The following is a 22179-nucleotide window of genomic DNA, read 5'->3' on the forward strand; positions in this document are numbered from 1 at the left end:
ACCCAATGAAAAACAGGCTCAACAGGTATTCCACAAAGATTGAAAACATTTAAGTCTACACAGTACAAATATCTATAGATGAAATAAACCCACTGAATTACATTTTACAGCCAGTGTAAATTATGTCCTGGTAAGATTATGCAGGACATTAACTCTAGTCTCCTGCATGAAAGTGGTGCATGTGATGCACATACTCCCTGCAGAATACTTTCTTAATTTGCATGTAACACTGAAACATAAATCATGAAGTGCAGAACTGTCATTACAGCGTATACTAGTCTGTTTATGGTTTTATATACGCTCTACACAGAATTCTTGTGCTCTGCAATTAAACTACCAAAACGCTGGTTGGTAGTAGGATTTCAGTGCCACTATCATGAGTGTATTTGTGCACTTCAAAAAATGGTGACTCAGACTTGCTTCTACGTGTAATGCTGTAGTTACCCCTAACCCAGTAAGGTTACATACCTAAATTGCTTATTTAACTTGGATCACTTATGTAATGTGATAGGAGTCATGTACATATTTTAACCCAAATTATGATCTTTTCTGAAACCTTACCAAACTGTGACTGTTTGACTGGGTTAATAACATTCCAAATTTCATATAATATGACATAATATATGAATTGTTTTTCAGCAAGCTTTACTCATCAACATCGTACCTGAATTTGCATTGCTAACTTGAGGGCAGAGCCATTCACACACATACAAAACTGACACTGGGGCGGTGGAGGAGCAACATAGTTTGAAGCTTAAGACCACCAACTGGTTAACCTGTCTGTGATCTGGTTGGTCGTCTAAATTTTAAAAAGCTGTATAAGAAGAACCAGATAGACAGACAGCTTCAAAAATCATTTTTCTATCCACCTTCATTTTCTCTTCCAAATATCTTTGCCAAACACATGGTTTATTTACAACTTGTGTTGCTGCCTGACTTTGTTTCTTCACTTCACTTTGGTTGGTCAACTTAGTGAGTTCAGTGTCCTCATTAAAAACAGAAATTCTGCCAAACTAAAAAAATATTCAGAAGTTGTATGAAACCAGATTTCCTACTACTGTTTTCCTTTTAAGCACTCTGTGCTGAGGCTGCTTGCGTTCAAGCAAATAATAAAAATGCAATGAAGTCAGATCTTTCCTTTGACACCACACCAACTGTCGCTCACAATGTCCATCACACTACGAGCTATAAAAGCAGCAACCAGGTTTAAATTGCAGTCGCTGGAACCGTTGCAAACTCTTAAATGCTCTCTAGGGCTCTTTGACTGCCACCACTTTCAAACCAGATTGTGTTTCCAGCCTTCTTGCTGCTTCATCTTGCACCACATTATGTTGTAAAGCCTGAGGTGAGGTAAAGATAACAGAGCCTAATTGGAACAAAAATCTAGTTTGACCCCTCAGACGCGCAGAAACAGAAACCTGTCATTCGGAGGCCAACCTCAGCTGAAGCAGCAGACCCAGTCATTTTCTAAAAGAGGCCTCGTCACAGCAAAGAAAATAATCTTCTGGGATTGAAAACTCATAAATCATAGACCAACACTTTACCAGTGGGCACCTTCACTGTGACTAAAACACCACGTCAAAACATGATTGGCAATTATATACATCTACAAAGGTGTGTAATTCAAGATTTGACGTGAAGAGGCTAAAAATGACGTTTAATTTATTGATCCTGGAGTTGGAAGGAGTTTTTAGTAGACAGTTTATTTGAAAAGATTACAAGCAGGTGTTACGTTGAATGGTTTCCATGCTGGTGTCCTCTGATGGTTTATTTTTACGCCCATTTGAGGTTTTAGATGGATACAGATGTGATCAAATTTAACTTACTGAAGCTCAGGAGTCTCTAAAATATGGGTTTTTTCTTCAGCTCTCTCACTTGATACAACTGCCATATATTACCGAGCTGTCAATTCAAAAAGAACCAGAAACAAAGAGTTAACAAAAGTGATATATTAGCTGCTCAGCATGCATGTGGGAGCATGCTATTTTCTGCTTCTTCCCACAAAATAAATAAAAAAATGTCATCAACAAGGCCCTTTGTCACAATTTTCCAGCTGAGTGAACCACCTGCTTTCATAATTTATTTTACTCCCAAGCTTTCAAGCATAATTATTTTCATTTTTCTGCCTCCTCTTTCGCTCTCTTGTGGTTACAGCCAGCAGGAGACTGTTGTGACCTGACCCTCTGTTCCAACACATTTTTCCCTGTCTATGATGTGGAGCAGCAGTGTTTGATACCAGTTTGGATGGCACCCATCGCCTCTGGTGCTGGTCTGCATAATAGCATGCTTGTCTTTGCCTGCTGAGAGGGAACGCTAGTGTCCAGACAGCTATTGTTAGCAATTAGGGATTCCTAATAAGGCCTCCACCACCAGCCAAAATATTTTTTTTTTCTTTTTTTTTTTTTTATACTGTAATAGACAATGTGAAATTGGAAGCTTTCAGTGTTGATAAGATGTTTACCCACACACAGGCTCTGGTGGATGTATCTGATGGTGACATGTTTGGATGAGCAGGAACAGAGGAAACAGGCGTGATTGATGGTGAACAGACAGGATGGGATGGGTGTGAAATCTCTTTGTTTGGGGTTTGCAATTCCTGATTTTCAGAAATGTGAGGGTATCCAGTATTTAATAACTGATAATATGCCAAAAGTATCTATGACAAAATGTTTTTGTTTTTTACAGTACAGTGCCAACGTAAGAGGAGTTATTTTAGTCAGTCCAGAAGTATATGGCAACAGAGCTGGATTCATACCTCTTTGGCCTCTTTTAAACTCTTCCCTCCTATCAGACAGCTCTCTCCCGAATGAACTCTCATGCAGAAATAATACATTTCCTGATGCTCTTGTGTCCTGAGATGAACAAGAGCTTTCTAGGACTGTCAGGAGAGAGGAAGCACTTAAATCATCAGCACTGGATGTCGTCTTCTGTGCTCTCTCCTGCTTGAACGGTTTAGCAATCTTCCTATTTTACCCTTCATATAATAACTTTTTTCTGTCTTGTATGCTTGCAGTGGTGCTTATAGTGCTCTTTCTCTCATGGTCATATTGTCTGCTTATATTGAGCTTGGATGCTGCAATTTCCTACTAATGACATTTGATAGGGAAGTAAACAAGTAAATGGGGGCAGACGGAAAGATAAAGATTGCGGAGTAAAAGGATACAAATATCATTCTTTTAAACTCGAAATTCTGAATTAATGAATTATGAATAGAAAAAAAAAAATACTCCAGATCAGTTGTGTTCACTTAAGCTTACAGGGTTTAAAAAAAAATAAAAATCTGTTTACATCCATTCCAAAGTCCAGTTCTGAGGTGGAACCACCGACACTGTAAAAGTTGTATTTTACAGCTGTAAACTTTGATGCAATAGCAGCCATTTTTCACCATGGTCTCTGCAAGTCTGTAGAGGCCTCTGTGCAATCAGCTCACCTCGCGGAATCACTCAAGTGTGCTGACGGACTTTTGATTTCTCATGCAACCCCACACAACAAGCTCTCAGCCTGCTTCTGTGCGGACCACCGAGTGGCTCCTGTTTTTCATTCATCAGGGCTGCAAAAAAGAGGCTGCTCTTTAGGTCCAATCAGCGCCACTTCAGCAGCTCGTTCAGTGCAGCAGCCACCTGATACGGACCCACTCGAGAAGCTAAAGCCAGGCTCCAGAGCAGCTACGAAAGCAGTGATGCAGCCCTAAGGCAGTGTAGGTGATTGAGATCTTCTTGAGGAGATATCTTGCAGAACATTTTCATATTTATTTTGAAAAGTCCTTTCCCTCAAATTGGGTAGGAATCAAGTCAAGAATGTATATGTGCATTCTGTCTTCATGGGGCAGCAAAGGAAACCAGCTGTCCAGTGACAGATTGGAGCTTTAAAGCTTCTCGTCTGGACAAGGTTTTTCTCCAGTCGCCCCCTCATCTGTCTCTGATCGTCTAATTGAGGCTGTCGCTTGCTGATTGCCCACCACAAGTCCAGCTTAGCTGCAGGTCGGAGTTCATGTGTATCGGATGTCAACAAAGTTATACATTTTCTGTTTTGCTCAGTTTGTTCCTTTTACCTCTCGCTCTAAATTTCTCTTTCTCACTCTCTCCCTGTCTTTGACATGCTTGCAGATATATTTAAATATATATATTTATAGAAGGATTTAAGAGCAGCATGCAAGAGTCCTTCATACATCTGGAAAATCACTTTAGAGCCCACGGTGTGGTGCAGAAAGAAGGGAATCGAAAAGAGATTTATAGGACATACTAGCTGCCACCAATGCTCTTAACATCTCATCTGTCAGTGTGCTTCTCAACAGTCAGAACACAGCATTTAAGGTGGCATGTATGTAGTCCATAGAGAGTTGGGGTGGATGAATGCAAGGCCCTTTAAAACATTTATGTGATACTGTGCTGCACAAATACATTTTGATTGCAGTGATTTGATAATCTTTGTCTTGGTCAAGGCTCGTCTTCTACTCTGGCCTCTCAGTGGTGGAGTGAAGTCTGCAGTAAAGTTCGTACAGCAGATTCACAAACTGACCCTCCCCGCTCAAGCTCGGAATACATCCAAAAACCCTATGATGGCACTTGTCGATATCTGATTTCTACATAAAAATTAATGAGCTGTAAGCACTGGTGCGGAAGGAGTCACTCACAACTCCTGATAACATCTGACTCTCGAATGCTAAAGACTTCTTAGATGTGACCGGAGGGGTTTCAAATGCTACTTGACTATCCAATATGTTGTGATTCAAACAAAGCGCTTCTTGGATTGTCAAGTAGTATTTGAAACCCCTCCGGTCACATCTTGTCAACATCTTCTGTTGGAACTGAAACCATTTATGTAGCTCTTCCAAACCAGCAATATGACAATCATTCCCTCTACATGTGGAACTAGTCAGCTGTGTGTGTAGGTCAGAAAGTATGTTGGGGTTGAACTTCTCTCTCAAGCTTCGATTTTTGGTCTTCACACTGTCAATTCTCCTGTGAACATGTGCGTGCACTCCTGCCTGAAAGATGTTTTCCAGTCGCACAATTAATGCATCTTGTCCTCTCTGAAAGCAGGCTTTTGGGCTGTTGTATCGGCACAGCTGGGTAATACAAGGTTACGTCTAAACTTGACTTTAACATTTCTTGCCAGTCACTATTTCAATACTTAGCAGAAGATTGGATGAGCATGGTTGTGGACGGAGGATTGCAGGTCTGTACACATTAGTTTCTTTCTGTATGAAAGAAAAACCCTTCTGTAACAGTATCCTAGCCCCAGTCCCATTACACCACTTGCCCATAACAGTTAACCCTTTTTTACTTAATGCTTTTGCACATTCGCACTAAGGGGTATGGTGCCCTGATTTATTTGGGGATAGAGGATAAAGCGTTATGGCTACACACTTAACACTTTACACCACCTCTCTAATATCGGTGCCGACTGGCAGGATTGGAAAAGGGTTTGCTAATGTTAGCCTATAAAGCACAGCTAGTGGAGCAATACTCTTTTTATTTGAAGACTCAATTGATAGTGCAAAGTTGTGAACAAACTGCATGTGTCCATGTTTTTCTATCTCCATCACATGAATGTCAAATGACATTGTGATAATACTAGGGATGCACATTTTTAATTTTTTTTATGACCGATAACCGACGCTTATTAACCGATTAATAACCATTATAACACGGCTCTTCTTAATGCTGCAGAAAGCTCCATTCACTTGAATGGGGCTTCCCAACCTTCGGCGGTCAGTTATTTTCGTATAACTGACCGCTGCTAAGCATATTTGACCGTCGTCAAGGAAAGTGGCCTTTTTGCCTCTGATTGCGTATTTCGTATCACTCCGCGCTCTAAAATCTTTGCTCCACAATTAGTCCCGGTCACTTATCACCACAGCATCTTCAGTTGCTAAGCGACGTCAGCTGATCTGTAGTCTACTTCATAGGGGAAAAAACTACTCCTATGCCACTAGTATGGTTGAGTTTCACATTAACTTTAATATTTTTGGTAAATACGGTGATTTCGAGTCTTGGCAAAAGGCTGAGTTGTCATCAAAGGTCAAGAAAAGAAGAAGAGGAAAGCAGCGAAGAGGGAGAAGCGAAACGGCGTCGGTTTGGCGAACTATTTCTCTGCTGAAAAACACTGTGAACGCCTGAACGATAACAAATAAATTGTAAAAAGACATACTGTGTGACGTTTTTTTTTTCGTGTTGGCAAGTAGCTGTGTAATAAGCGGGATAATGTATAGAACGGCGGTCATTATCGGGAAAATAAGTCCCTTCAGGACGGATCATTCCCCTTCGCGTCGGGTCCGGTTCTGCTTGAATATTTCAGTGCTGTACCACATAGTTTGCAAATAACCTCATCTCCTTTTCGGTCGAAATTGTCCCACACAGAACTCCTTTTTGCTCGCTTTATGTGGCGGAAAGCACATAAAAGCACGTGTTGCACATGTGGCACGCGTCGACACGCTCCCATGAGTTGATTGACAAGTAGCTAAAAAATGTTTTACCGATAGTATTAATCGGTCAAAGTTCCTGTTACCGGTTAACGGTTAAACGGTTAACCATGTGCATCCCTAGATAATACCAGGACTGCTACAGAGGGAATCACCACAGCTGAAGTGGGTGTATTGGAAATGTACATGTTGCTTCCGTTTACATAAACGCCATCTTGAAGGGTAGTCCCATTTCATAGGATGAGATTTCAACAAATATCCCTTGTACCGCTTGTCTGAGGGCGAGGGAGCACTCGAAAACTTGGAGCTTGGAGCTTATAAATCATAAAAGAGAAACCTTCTGCACTGGACAGCTGGATGATGAGCTTAATTGTTCCTTGAGAATTAGGACGCAGATGCCAGAAGCTTTAGAATCTGAAGCTGACAGGCGACTCATGGTCAGTAAGTGTGTGTTTGGAGAGCTTAGAGATGAAGCACTGTTCTTGCTTCTGCCTGCATTATCAAATCTAAAATTGGATAAAGCTCTTGCCTGACAGAGGACATTTGTATTTTGCCTGTCATACCTGCAGCTGTGTTAAAGGGTAGTTGCTATGACTATTATGTCTCATTAAGGAGGAAAGGTCAGACTGTGTGGCTGACAAATTTGAGATGAAAGAAGATTAATGTGATACTACTGAGGCCGTTCTAACTTTTTTGTGGTAATGATGCTTCTGTTAAGATCCTGTCAGCATTCCCATTTGATCTGATTAGTGTGTTGGCTTCACTGATCAAAGACAAGCCTCATTTGCACACTATCACTTGCCTTTGAACCTCAGATGGTGAGTGTAAAATAATATGGCAGATAGGGAGGGCGCACAGACTCCAGCTGTGAATCACACCGTAAGAGGCATGTTTTAACTTATTACACAACATAACAGCCACACATAAATTCCCCCAAAGTTGTGATTTCCTGTGGACTTGCAGGCCAAAAATTGAAATTTTGCTTGTGTGATGGAACATTTTCACTCCTCCTGCTGCTCCCGCCCTGTCAAGCCTTCAAGTTGAGAGACCACAAAGCACAGGAGGATTACTGTAATGCATTACCAATGTCAAACAAGTCTGAGATGAAACAAGTCATTTTCAGAGAGCTCTTAAACCACAGAAGTCCCTCTGAGGGCTTTGATTCATAATCCTAGCCATACCTTGAGACATTTTGTTGAAGCTGTGCCAAGGTTATATGTATATATAAGAGAGAAAGTGCAACATCTGCAGTTTTTTGCCATAAAATACATCACATTCGCCATGGTGGACAGAGAATAAGCACTCTGCACCTGGTCCCTTTTTAATTTTATTCAGACAAAAAAAGAAAATGACCCTTTTGCCTATTCGAAAAGGTCAGGATGCAAGTTTTGTCAAAATGCCAAACATGTCAGTTGTGGAAACTTCAAATTGAATATCCTTTGTCAAAAGTGCTGAAAAAAGGTTGAAGAAATAGCCGGCATCAAAAATCTGTTTACTGTCTTCTTCAGGGCACTGACCACACCACCAGCACAGCAGGGATTGGGGAGTAAGAATATACTGTCACTCCCCAATCAATCAACAATACCTCAGTATTCTTGAGGCTGAGTGAACTACTCCTTTTACATTTAGGTGCATGACGGGGGTACAATTCTCATTATACTTTATTGGCAGCAAAACACGTCCCTTCCTACCAGACTGGTTTTACAGGAAACATAAATATATGGAAGCAAATAACACTTTGCCTTATGTTCCATGTGGACTTTAGAGACAGTTGAAAGGATAAGTGGTGTGTAGAGCTGGGGTGGTGTGGTTCGAAGTAGCATGGTTCCAGACCGCCATCTCCAGTCCAACAAGTTCACCTATTACAGCAGCCCAAGGGTTAAACAAGTGATAAAAAAAAAAAATGAAAATGCATAAAAAATTCATAAAATGAAAAAAAAAGATCTTTACAGTGTATATTACTTTTATTACCAAATGTATTCAAATTGTACGAGAGAAAAATAAAAATAAGATGATATGATGATATGACTATTATTTGATCTTGATAACGAATGTGTGTTTAAGACTAATATATCAATATTTAAACCTTAATCCTGTTAGTCATTCCCCTTTTTTAAACTAAGTGTATGCGTAATCTATGTTTTCCTTTAACTTTACCAGAATACAGTAACTTTGTTTTGTATCCTGATTACATAATCCTGCGTACTCCGTTACTCCCCAAGCCTGCTTATACAAATATGACCATGATGGATAATTGCACAGGGAAAATGTGCAGGACACAAGCAGGAGTTACACAGGCGATGTACGCACTGTAAATATAACTAAATGTGTAATACAATGTGTATACATTATATAATGTGTATATATAATGTGCATGTGATATAATATAAATAAACAGGATATATAACCTGAGATGAAAGGTGCAGAGCAGCTGTGATGTTGTAAGCATATTTCGTCATTAGTCAGTTGCGTTGAATGCAAAACCTTTTTACTTTTTGATGAACGATAAACCGTTCATGTAATTGTTAAGTAGATGGGGTAACAACCATTTAAAGCATCAGTAAGAGCAGAGAGACAGACATTAACGTTCTTCACATCACAGTTATTGAGTGTCTCTCCCTTATGTCCGTGTTGCTGATTTTGTAAAGTGTCCTGCTGTTTGGCTGATCGTTGTGATCAAGCAGGCCACCTAAGAGCTATAGATAACTCAATGGCTCCTGAACTGCAACATTCAGAAACGATATCAAACTTCTAAACTTGTCTGCATCATTTAACTGCGGAATAGAATATCAAATAAAGGACTTTCCACAACATCAATTACAGAAGATTCACTGTCATCGATTTTTAGTGTCGTTCTGTATAAAATGTTCTACTTGAGAAAAATTCACGGGCAACAGAAACTTAATTACACTTAAATCCAGCTTTCAGTGGATGGAACTCTCACCCTTGTTAAAGTTTTCTGCCAATGACTGTGCCCAAACCTGAACTTAATTTGGAAAAATTAAGACAAGCATTTACTGGGAGGAGATTACTTTTTTTTGCTGAGTTGCAGCTGCACTTCAGGGTGTCAACTCATAAAAAGAATGATTTATATTAATATAAAAATCTATTCTTCGCTTTTTTTCCCCTCTCCATCACTCTGCATCCATCTGTAAATGATACAGACTGTAGCTTGACTCTGCAGGTCTGAACTGATGTGTTTTTGTTGTTTTGTGTCTTTTTGCCGTTTCTGTAGCGACAGCATGCCAAAGCGGATGGCCCTGATCTGCTTCCTGTCTCTGGTCATGCTGATGACCATCCTGGGAAACATGCTGGTCATGGTGGCCGTCTGCAAGGACAGACAACTCAGGTGGGACAGAGTTTTATTTTCTTTTTCTAACATGTATTGCTTTTTTTCCAGTAGCACATACGTTAACTGTACATTCAGGTGATCCAAACTGTCAGTAACTTTGTTTGAGATACAGGGGCAACAGAGGTTTAGGTTTGTCAGCTACATGCCAGCAAAGAAACAAATTCATAAATTATATGTGTGTGTTTAAGTGACAATAAGAGAACATAGTTCAGCCTGAAACAAAGTGAGGAAGTGGGGACACTTTGGGTAAAATGCTAGAGAATGCATTATGTCAACAAGGGTGCTCACGAAAGTGAGTGTGCTTGTGTGTGTGTGTGTGTATGTGTGTGTGTGTGTGTGCCTGTGCGTGTGTGTGTGTGTGTGCGTGCGTGTGTGTGTGTTTGTGTGTCCTGTGTGAGTGTTTAAGTGAGACAAAGACAGATAGGATGTGTGCAAAGAAGGAAAGAGCATAAGAGAAGTAGAGCGAGAAAGCCACAGTTAAGTAACACATTAACTGCTTCTAAAACCGGATTCTCAAACATGGATTCCCCAAACACTGAAGACGTAACCACAGCAGAATATTCTGCAAATATGAAATGAAAAAAAAATATTTGCGCAGAGGATGTCACCACATAAAACACACATACACTGTACAAAGAACGTGTGTTTCTTCTGTGCGCCGATAACATTGCAGGCGACACAGGCTGCCAGGTCATCCTGAGGACGTCTGGTCATGTGGGAACAACTGTCGCCACAATAATTCATTCTTCTCTTTCTCTTCCTCTGTTCCTGTCCTCTCCACCTTCTATTTCTTCTTCCCTTGTGTCATCCCTCCCTCTCTTCTTTCTCCTTTGCTTACTGTCTCTCTGATTGTGGGACTCTCTCTTTGTCTTTGTCTCTTTCTATCTTGTGACACCTGAGAGCTCAGGGTGACCTTCGTCCCCAGGATGTAGTCATGACGTGAGTGTGTGTGTGTGTGAGTCTGTGTGTGTGAAGTGGCATGAGCACACACCCGGAAAAGGAAAAGTAGGCATGTGTGTGTCAGGTGTGAGTGTGTGTGTGTGTATGTGTGTGTGTGGAAGTGAAAGCAATTGAGGTTTCACTTCTGTGTATAATTGCATTCATGCAGTGTGTGTGCCTGTGTTTGTATTTACTGTATGTGTGTTTAAGTGATGAGTGACAAAGTCACCGCTGTGAAGCCACATCTCTCTGAGGAGGAACACATGACACAACATATTTGTTTCTCCCTGCTTCATTGTCACTGAGGGAATACACACGCACGCACACATGCACACACACACACACACAAACACACACACACACACACACACACACACATACACACACTCATCCGCTGTCTTTATTCATGCAATTATTAACACACACTTACATTCAGACAAACTGTGGGAGGGTCCCATGGGTGAATGTTTTTGTGACAAAAAAGAATAACTCAGAGGACATCATTAAAAACCAACAACTCTCCAGTGTTGGTAATACAGCCAGTAAACAGCCTGTCGGTCAGTTTGGAGGTCAGTCAATCTAAAGAAAGTCAATCAGTATTTCTAAATGTACATGGTTTGTCTTATTAGTGCTTACTTTTGGCAATTTCCAAAATTTGTAAGTGCCAACATAAACAAAAACAAAACAGTGGGCAACTCCACTGATTTAGCATTCCAGTAGCATCAGCATTATAACTTAACAGTTTAAAAAAAAATTATAGATGTCATCAGATATCATCTTTTTGATTTCAACACATTGGTGTTTCATGTCACAGCCTGGTGTCTCAATTATGCACAATAACATTTGAATACCAGCCATTCAGTCAGAGATGCTAATGTCCCCTCAAGCTGCGAGCCTCAAGCAGAGACAAAGAGCATCTGTACAGTCAGGACTCAGTTGTTGGGAAAGCAGTCCAGTCACCAAAGCTGTGAGGCTTCTTTGCCTCAGATCCATGGCTAAATCTAACACGAAGTTTGCCGTCTCTGTACGTAAAAACCGAATCACTGTTTCCAACAACACGTTCTTCCATTGATAACTGGCTGCTGACTTGTAAACTTGTTGATTACTGTTGTCATTTGAGCTGTAAAGGTAACTGTAAGGTTTGACGATATGTTGTTGAACATTTTGGTCCAATCTGAGGTTTCCGCTTGTTTTGTTTTGATTTTATGTACCATACTGTGTTGCTTGCTAATGATTAACCAAACCTACCCAACAGCTACATCTCACACAGGGCAGGCTAACTGCTAATGCTAGTTTTCGGTGAACTCGAGCATTTGATTTGGTCGGTAGCATTACAGGTTGAGTACCTCTTCAACCGAAAACAAAATTAGAATGAATGTAATGGTCGCAAACAAACATGGTAATTGGTTCTATGTATTAGTGAAGTAGCAAAACATGCTACAGTCCAGGATGTTATGCTTTAGAGTCTTGGCAGGCTTAACATCACAACAGCATCTGTGTAACAGAATAAAACTAGGCAATATTTTTTAAATACATTTTTGTTAGTGTAGTATGTATTATGCATACAAATGTAATGATAATATGTTAACATGCAACGAGCCAGATGGATACATTCTGTGCAGCCTGTAGGAGAGGAAAGTCAAAGTGTTTGGGTAGGTATGCGCACACACACACACACACACACACACACACACACACACACACACACACACAAACACACACACATACACACACACACACACACAAGGTGTTGACACCAACAGTGGGTGATTCAGAGGGTGCTAAACTACTCAATAACCACCACACAACCACTGCTACCGACCACCTCTTGTTTCTCTCAATGTGTCAAGTCAAGTGTGTAAACTAGAAACCCCCCCACACACACACCACACACGCAGACACATACTGCCACACAGTCTGCATGCTGTTTATACCGGACATTGGGCAGATCTTGAAACAACTGCGGTGGTAAATCTGTGCTCGTGCAGCTTCTTTTGTCCCTCATTACAATCAGGACCGTAGTTGTTAAAAAAATGTTGTCATTTTGTGTCTCATATATGTGCCTTTAAAAGCTAACTGCTTGAAGCTATTTTTATTGTAATAAGTAGTAGCAATACATTTAAAACTATGGTGCTTGAATTTATATTGTGCAGCCTTGTAAATTCAATCGGTCTTTTGAATGGCATTTTTCTTTCCTTGGATTCCACCATGTAACACTGACTCATTATCTTATTCCTCCATGAAATAGAAGACACAAATCCATCTTAGTTATTTGATAAATGCAGTAATTACACAAATTAATATTAACATAATGGCTTGAAGGGAATTTAAACAGTCATTAGCATTTCTAAATGCTGCTGTAATTGAGTCTTATAGTGTCGTTGCAGATGGCATTGACAGCCTCAGGCAACGGTTTACTAAAACAAAAATAAAAGCTAAATGCTGTTTTTTGGCAGAGCAGTTGTCTTGATGTTATTACCCCTGGGGTCATTTTATTTACATGTTTTTAGCCTTGAAATTCCCCAGCTGGAGGAGACCCAGCCTGCAAAGCTAACCATCTAACGACAGAGTAGTTTGACTGTACAAGACTTTCAAACTAAATTCCAAGTTCTGGTACACAACAGCGTTTTAGCATTACTACACCTGCTGTAGGTGCGTCTTTGCCTTAGTTATAATCTGAGTAATTAACTTGTCTTTCTCTAAACCATGCTACCTCCATGATTTGTAATGAGGGATTTTTATCCCTCTTCTCCTTTTTGTGTATGTTCTTGTTAAATGCCCTCATATCTCCTCCTCCACTCTCCATATTGTACAGTAGACACCATGTTCATCTGTAAATGACACAAGCATTACAGTAACATGTTCCCTTTTAATAAAGTTTTGTTATTCTGAGAACTTTAAGATAAACACGATATGTCATCTTAACTAAACATGACACTTCCCCTCTGGGCATGCTAATGGTTTCTTAACTGCTCTGAATTACAGCCAACACTGCTGTATGTCTCTGTGTGTGTCTGTGTGTGTCTGTGTGTGTGTGTGTGTGTGTGTGTGTGTGTATAAAGTACCTATGTGGGCTTGTGTGTGTCAGATGTGTGTAAGTGAACATGTGTGTGCTCATGTCCAGCATGGTTTACTTATGCCCCACATGCAGCAGACAGCTGGTTGTTTCCAGGACTAACAGCCTGTTTTATGGGGTTGTTTGGGTTAGGGACAGGCAGATGGAAAGCCCTCACAGCCGTCAGCTCTTACTGCAGCTATTTATAGACTGCAGAGCATCCACGCTGCCGATCCGAGTGGGCTGAGAACAGGCCAGCTGACTGACAGATTCCTTCAGTGATTAGCTGGTTGGCTGGTGTGGTCCCTCTGGGAACACGAAGGTTTACCACCCTGATAAGGAAAAGGAGATATTGCCAATCTCCATGTGATTACCTCTCATAGTGTCCTTCTAATCTAACAGCATTACTGACTGATGAGATGTGGCCATACTTCCAATCACCCTTTGACTACCATCAGGGGCAGGTCCAGAGAATTTTCTGGTGGGGGGCACAAGGGGTAACAACAATTAATCTGGGGGGGGCCCGCCCAAACGTAACAAAAATGAAAGACGCCCACTTCAATATGGCCGATCACTTCAATTTATACTGAACAGTTACACACTGTTTGTTTTCAGCTTGCTTTTCTTGGCCACATTAAATCTGCTGGGTGGGGACTGAGCTACATGTCAAAGTATCCTTGAGCAAGATACTGAACCCCAGAATTGCTCCTGAATTGCTCACCTTGCGTGGCATCAGTAAGTAAAAACTGGATTTGGCCCCAGTAAGCCCCGCAAACCCTCAGGTGGATAAAAAGCGGCAACATCCCGCGACCCTCATGGAAAAAGCGTAAAATGAAATGAAGCTTTATCCTTTTAAATATATTAAGGGACAACTACGTTTCAGCAGGCAAGTAATACAAAGGAGTCATCCACATGTTGCTGGTGATAGGTTAATAGCATTCTTAATATATATTCTACCTCTACCATAGGGACCTTTCGGTGTGGCAAAAGTAGGATGAACTGGGAGGTTCCTGTTGGTGCTGGAGCTGTCATCTGACTCAGCATCATCATCACCAGGGGCAGTCCTCTCCTTTTGTGCATCTGAAAGTATTGATTGACACAGTCAACACTTCCATAATTCCATTTTTAACAGAACATACATTATTGTTTTTTAATAATAAATAGCATGAATATTTAAATACACAATTTTTAGTGCATAGTGCCAGTTTAGTACTGTAATTAAAAGGAGGTATTTAAATTGCTTCATTCACTGAATAACTGTAAAATCGTGCAGAACACCACATTACACGTTTTAAAGCATTTCCTTAATACCTGCTTTTTTACCTGGAGGTCCATGAGGGCTGGTCTGGCCCTGGAGATTTTGGCCTGTGTTAGCTGCCTGGCTGCATTCAGCTTGACTACTTTCACACTCCTGCTGGTCACCTGCACTCTGCCTGCTAATGTGCTGCTAATTGGAGATATCCCCCTGCCTCCGTTTCATACTGTAGTCTACACTCAAAAGGTGTCCACAAACGCAATGAAAAGCAGCAAGTTATTTGTGCTGTACCAATGTCACAGTGGCAACAATGATATGATACTCTGTTGTTGACTGTTAATTCATGTCACAAAACGCCAGACATACAACGGATGCTAATTGCCAACGTTACTGAAACAGTGAAGAGATGTTTACGTTTATCCAGATGGAGAGCTAACTAAAGAAAACACACAAGAACAGTTTCCCATGTTAATTGAACCAAATTAGACCCAAATGGAACAAAAGTTGGCAAAGCATTGTTGTGCACGTCTGTTCATCTGTGCCCCCCCGTGCCACTGTGGAAGCCCCCCATGCCCTGTGACTACCATACCAGGCTTTTAGTCACAGGAAATTAAAGTGCTAAAGAAAATATGCCGATGGTGGTATTTTACCACCATCGGCTCCCTCATCTCGAAGTCAATGGGTTTTCTGTTAGATGGCAGAAATAAGATCTGACACATTATTTCAAATGATTTTCACGTTTTATTTTTTGACATAAAAGTTCCATACACAAAAATATAAAGCATTTAATTGTCTTTAAAATAAGAGGGTTTAGGTGAAATGAGACTAAAGAAGCCCTCGTAACATTAAAGGACATTTCGTCTATCGTTTTCTCGACAATTAGAAAAGTTTGACTTTGGAGTTTACGGACTGATGAATTTGTATTAAAGGAGACACATTATGCTTTCTCGTTGTTTAATACGTGTTCACGTGAATGTAAAAAGTCTTGAAAGACTAAAAGCCCAAAGTCTGTGCTAACGGGAGCTGCTCTCTTTACAGAAAACACTGCTCCTGCACTGCCTGAAACACCTCGTCAGTAGTACTTTTAATTCCATGACTTCTTGACATCATACTATGTGAGCTGTGCTGGCTCAGGCATGTAAACCTATTCTAGTAGTAACTCAAAATAAAATGATGAGCTGGAAAATAAGCAAAATACTGTATATGTCCTTTAAAGTGTGTATAATATAGTGTTGTCAGCAGATTAGTGGTGGTGACTTTGAAGTCATGCGTTTGGGATGTAATTAATTTATAGCCTAAAGTTTGCTTTTTACTACTAGTGATTGCATTTACGCATCAAACATCATAAAAATGGTGTTTATGTTTATCAGTAAGAATTGCTGCATAATGTATCCATATATCAGATCCAACCTTGTTTTGTCAGTAACCTCACGCTGGTAAAACAACATGAGATATCAGCTTCAAATGTTTTGAAAGCAGTATTGATGTACACTGTTTTTCCACCTTGTAATGCATGACGGAAACTAATGGAGCCACTAGCAGCTTAATGGAACCAGATGTTTTCGACCAACATTTAATCACGGTGAAGGAATTTCCCATAATCAGTCTAAATTGCTTTTTCCTTTCACCTAATCATGTATTCTGTTCCTAACTAATCAGCAGTGAGTCAAAAACTAATAAGCAGTATAACAAAATACCAATAACATTTTTTAAAAAGTGCTTGAAAATTGATAAGAAACTGCAACATTGCAAAACACAGGTAAAACTGAGATGCATATAACATAAATGGCAGACAGCCATACAGGACAGCACGTTGTTAGAAAAAAGTTACATGTTGAGAAGATTGAGTCTTAAACTGACCTACTGGCATAACTGTACATTGTAAATCGTTCCAAGTGTATGGATCACTGAAACTAAAAGCAGTTTTCCCAAATTTACACACAGCGGTCATGTGTCCCTCTCTGTACCCCCCACATCTGCTCTCAACATGGCGGCCCTCATATCTCATATCACAGCTACAAGTTCAGTAATATATCTTTCTAAAAATACATTTGAGGTGAGAAATATGCTCACTGATAACAGATCACTTGTTCATATCTACTCAGTGATGCCTACATTTACAGTTTGTGAGCAGTATTTGTCCAGATGTCGCTGATTTTTATTTTCCATCTTGACTGAGTGAACAATGGGTACATTTGTTTTGGTCTGTGACAAAAAAAAGGTTGACCATTTATTTGAATTATAAACATTTAAACAAAGTATTGACTGCTCTAAACAATTTCATGGATTTGCACTAAGTTCAGTAAATAGGCTACTTTACGATCTGTAAATACAATTATAAAATCCCACGTCCGGAAATATGAAATAATACATATTAAAAATGAACTGTATTTATTGAAGACTATTAAAGAGAATAGATACTATATAAAAAAAATGAGGGCTAGACAATAGGTCGCTATGATATCGTTATCCCGATGAGACTTTATAGTGTCTTAGTTTTGAATAATGTGTGTTGTCTTCTTAGTTTTACAGGCTGTATCACAGTAAAGTGATGCTTTTTTTCTGAACTCACCAGGCTGTCATATTTGTACTAATACTTGTCTTTACCCACTTAGTCATTATATCCATATCATTGATGATCATTAATCAAAAATCTCAATGTTTGAATGTTGATGTTAATATGAAGTACTAATAGTCATCAGTAAAATATTGTCGCAATAGCAGCAGGAGATATTGTGATACTTGATATTCTGGCAAAGTCCGAAAAGATATGAAGTGCTTTTGAGGAGATTTCAGAGCATCAATATTGTATGTAATATCAAAATGTTCTTTAAAGTCCACAAGACACAAGAAAAGCCACTCAGCAGTACAGGAACATCACCAGGACGGGATAAAGACTCTGCAGGTTGTTGGCTACAGCAATCAGGGTGGATTCAGTCCTGTGTCTCTTATGCTTAATTTTGACCTGTTTGCAGAATAGATTCACTTCAATCTTTTTCTCTCTGTGGTTTTCACCCCATCTAAGAAATGTTGACCTTTTGGTGACTTTTCTTAACGTTCTCACTTTCACAACTCAGCATCTTTCTGTCATCTACTCCTCCTCTTCCCTCCTCCATGTTCAGGAAGATGATTGTTAGTTCTTTCCCTCCATTATTGTTGTTTTCCTGTACCCCTGAAATCTATTATTCTTGTGAGAAATGGAAGCAATATTTGATTTCAAATTCCATTTCCTTTTTTTTGTGTCTTCGCCAGTGCTTGAAGACACCTTCAGTGTGCCTTCGATTGCCAAGTGAACTTTAAAGTTCATCCTTTTCTCTGCTGACAGTTATTTTTTTTTTGTATTTACACCTTTTTTTTAAATTCCTATATCTATTGCTTAATGATTCTCATGTAAACCACACAGAAACAGTTTATGGCTTAAATTGAAGCAGACACTTGTAGCATTAACATATATTGTACCAGCATCATATAAGAATAAATTGTTTAATTTTCAAAAAAAGGACATTGAAGTCACATTCCTATATTATTGTTTTACACTGAACGTATTCAAATATGAATTGTAAACCTTCATACAAGTGTGCTATATTTCGGATTGATGTGTAAAAACACTAACTAGTGTACATGCACATACTTTTTTATGCAGTGTCTCTCCAAAATGGCTAAAGTGTGGTTTTAAATGTAATTATTTACAACAGCAAAATGAAGGAATTTGCAGTGTATAAAATGGAGGATATGTTAGATATGTTGAAAACACTCTCGAAAATCTATCCAGATCCAAAGCCATGCTGTAGCAGAGACTGTGACGTTGTTTGCTTGTGCGACTTTACAACTATATCCTATTACTTACATCATCCTCCTGGCTTGGCTGACATTCAGCTCTCAGGACCTCTGGTCCATTCTATGTCATGCCACTCTGGAAATACCCACCTGGGACAGTACTTCCTACCCGTATTAGCCTCGTCCTGACAGTATGAGAAGCTAATGGTTATAGGCACAGGAAAACGTGCATCTGGCCACTTTTCAACAACCTACACCTTCAAAACCATCTAATGCCGTTTATCCATCTAGATTACCTTGGTATAAGCTGCAGAGTTTTGGAGATAGTGGCCAAAGAGATGTGCTTTCTCTCAATTATAATGGAACTAGATGGCACTGTGATTGTAGTTCTCAAAGCAATGAATAAATACATTACAAGTAAAAGGAAAAATATGGAATTTTGGATTTTTGGTTGATTTTTGCGCCTGTGGCTCCAAAGACTACAGAGTATGTGCTTTGGAGACCATGGGCATCCATATGTTGCTTCAGCAGCCTCCACACAGAGATTTTCCAACATGGCTGCAGATATTTGCTCCCATTCTTTATTCAGACTCAGTAAAGTCTAACACTGGCTGCACACTGGGTGTTCCAGTTAGTCCCAGAGGTTTTGGATGTGGTTGAGGTGGTTGAACTAACCCAGCTTGTGCATGGGGATGTTAAAACAGGAAAGAAACAAACACAATCTGTTGCCACAAGGCTGGTAGAATATTAAGATATATTACTAAGCTGCTGCGTTTTGTTATTCTGTCTCCAAATTATCAAATCTTTCCTTCCATGTGTTCTCCATCAGGAAAATCAAGACCAACTACTTCATCGTGTCTCTGGCTTTCGCCGACCTGCTGGTGTCGGTGTTGGTGATGCCGTTTGGTGCCATCGAGCTGGTCCACCAGCACTGGATCTACGGCGAGACTTTCTGCCTGGTCCGGACCTCGCTGGATGTCCTGCTCACCACTGCGTCCATACTGCACCTGTGCTGCATCGCCCTGGACAGGTCAGATTTTTGGTGTTCATGCATTTGTGTGTTGGTTTGATTTGTCATGAAAGACTAAACCTGCAAAAATATTTAAAAAAAAAAATATATATAATAATATAATGCATTATAAATGCTTAATGTGCTATTTTTTGTCATGTAGCGTTCAGGTGTGTGGGGGCTTGTCTGCTCTGTGTGTAAAATTGTAATTACAGAGAAATATTGCCTGTTTGGTCGTGAAGTCACTCCTAATCCGAAATATTCGATCTCTGAGTATGCTGACATTAGGCCAGATGAATTTGTTAATGCACCTTTTCCTCCCTGTTTCATGCCTCTGTTCAACAAAAATGTAATTGAAGAGAAAAAGAGAAGTTGCAGGTTCTCTTTCTTACACAGTGTTCTCCATCCCTGTTTTAACATCATGATTACTCAACATTAGATACCCTGCGATAACCAACACGGCTGAAATTGTGCTGTTCTGACGTCACGTAAAAACTTGCTTTGTTCCAGGAAAGAACGTTCATTGAAAATATTTAGTGGCTTTATGTTGAGACAATGTCTTTGATAGTGGTCTCTGGCTTGGCAACCTCTTTGTCCACCTCTGACACTACCAACCCCTCCACCTACCAACATGAAAGTCAGCTCAGTCATGGTTCATATGACATGTACAGAACAAATGTGAACGTATCTGTGGTTTGCAGATACATAAAATGCCAACATTTATACGCGCAACTGGGATGATTTTAGGGTATTTTTAACGCTGTCAAAAATGTTGTGTATATATAAAACCTTTTGATTGTTGTAAATGCAAGAGATGTTAAGTGTAAGTCTGTAATATAAAAGTCACTGTGGATTTTGCAGGATGTTCTGTTCATGATCTAGCTCAATCGAATCACACCACCACACGACATGAAATAGTGTTCATCTGCAGGGTTACACTGGACAAGCGTGAGGACACATCTGTGAGTGACACAGTGGTATCACTGTTTTAATGGGTCCGGGAGGTGATGTAGTGAATCGATCTGACTTAATGTGTAGTTGCGTTTTGAGTCCGCCACGGCGCAGTATGGTCGACAGCTGGTGTCGCGAGTCCGAGGAGTTCCTGCAATAATCACATAATCACTCGCAGTTATGGGTATGTGGTATAAAAACAACAACGCGAAGTGTTCCCGACCGAAGGACTAGCAGAAGAGCTTGTGTTTGTCTCTTCTTTGAGATTCATGTGCTGGCGTCAACACAGAGTGTTTTATTTTGAAAAGTAACCAGATGCTATATTGTTGTCTCAGTGCGTGACTTCCCGTCTGCTCTGTGCTAAATTCAGCTAAATTGCTGCGTCGTTCTCCGGCATCCGCCAGAAATGGAAGCCTTGCGTATTTGTTCCAGAGGGCTCGGACTGCCAGAGATGGGACGGAGATGTAACACAGCGAACACATATCTGGTGGTAACAGTGTCAGTTCACCTAAATCACAAAAAAGACCTAGATGTAATTTCCTGCCTCCCCCTGGTGTCATCTTGTCTCATAAATAGTTTTGTTTTTCTTTTGAGAGGAGACAGTTAGAAATACTGACATTATGTAAGCAAACAACTGAAAAAGATTTATTAGTAGAACAACCATCTTTCTGCCTCCACATAAAGTTGAGAAAACGCTGAAACACACTGTGTATAATGGTCAGTCGATTCTGAGTGTCACCTGATTCAAGCAGTGGCTCTCATTTTAAAGGGTTTTGAAATTAACTCGGGAGAGGACTCCCAGACTGATAGGACAGATTGTGTGAAGGGTGAGTCTGGATAAATATTTTTTTTATGCCTCTGCAGCCAGCTCCTCATTTCAACACAGGAGAAATTTACAGCACCCGACAAATTTCAGCACAGCAGCAGACGTAAACAAAACAGACAATTCAAACTGAGGGGGAGCACTTTGAAAGTTATTCACTCAGGCTCCCTAAAGGTCATACACATGCTGTTTATATAGTATAGGAGTGTAAATCATTCTTATTGAGAAGTCTTATTGTTTCACTTCTGCCGAGACACAAGGCCAGCCAAAGTGTGCCTGTGGCAGCAAACTTACGGAGAGCTGTTTTTCATCCTGTATGATTGCTTAATGAAGTTTGTAAACATTGACGGGCCATAGCTTTGGCATGTCAAAGTGAACAAGATAGTTCCTAGTTTCTCTAACTCTCACAAAAACTAAGCCAAAATATCAAGAGTACAAGTGCTGCCATCTTACTCTTGTGACATCGTTAGGAGGCTGCAGAGTGGAGATCGGGTTGGGGAGCCACCAATCCAACCACTTGACTTTATTGCCTCACGCCTCAGCTGTCAAATTATGATGTTTCAACCCATGTTTAAAGCATCAAATAACAGATTC

The 22179-nt window shown here is 40.1% G+C and overlaps 1 protein-coding gene across 3 annotated transcripts in view; it reads left to right on the forward strand.

The window, feature by feature from the left end:
- htr4 (5-hydroxytryptamine receptor 4) overlaps window positions 1-22179 on the forward strand; it is a 180060-nt gene that overhangs the window by 88168 nt on the left and 69713 nt on the right. For all 3 annotated transcript variants that reach the window (XM_030397373.1, XM_030397372.1, XM_030397374.1), the window contains 2 exons: window positions 9660-9773; window positions 19632-19832. In XM_030397373.1, the coding sequence (XP_030253233.1) occupies window positions 9660-9773; window positions 19632-19832 (315 nt within the window). The remainder of the gene's footprint in view (window positions 1-9659; window positions 9774-19631; window positions 19833-22179) is intronic.

The sequence above is a fragment of the Sparus aurata genome, chromosome 18 (assembly GCF_900880675.1).
Source record: "Sparus aurata chromosome 18, fSpaAur1.1, whole genome shotgun sequence".
In the NCBI taxonomy this organism is placed as follows: Eukaryota; Metazoa; Chordata; class Actinopteri; order Spariformes; family Sparidae; genus Sparus; species Sparus aurata.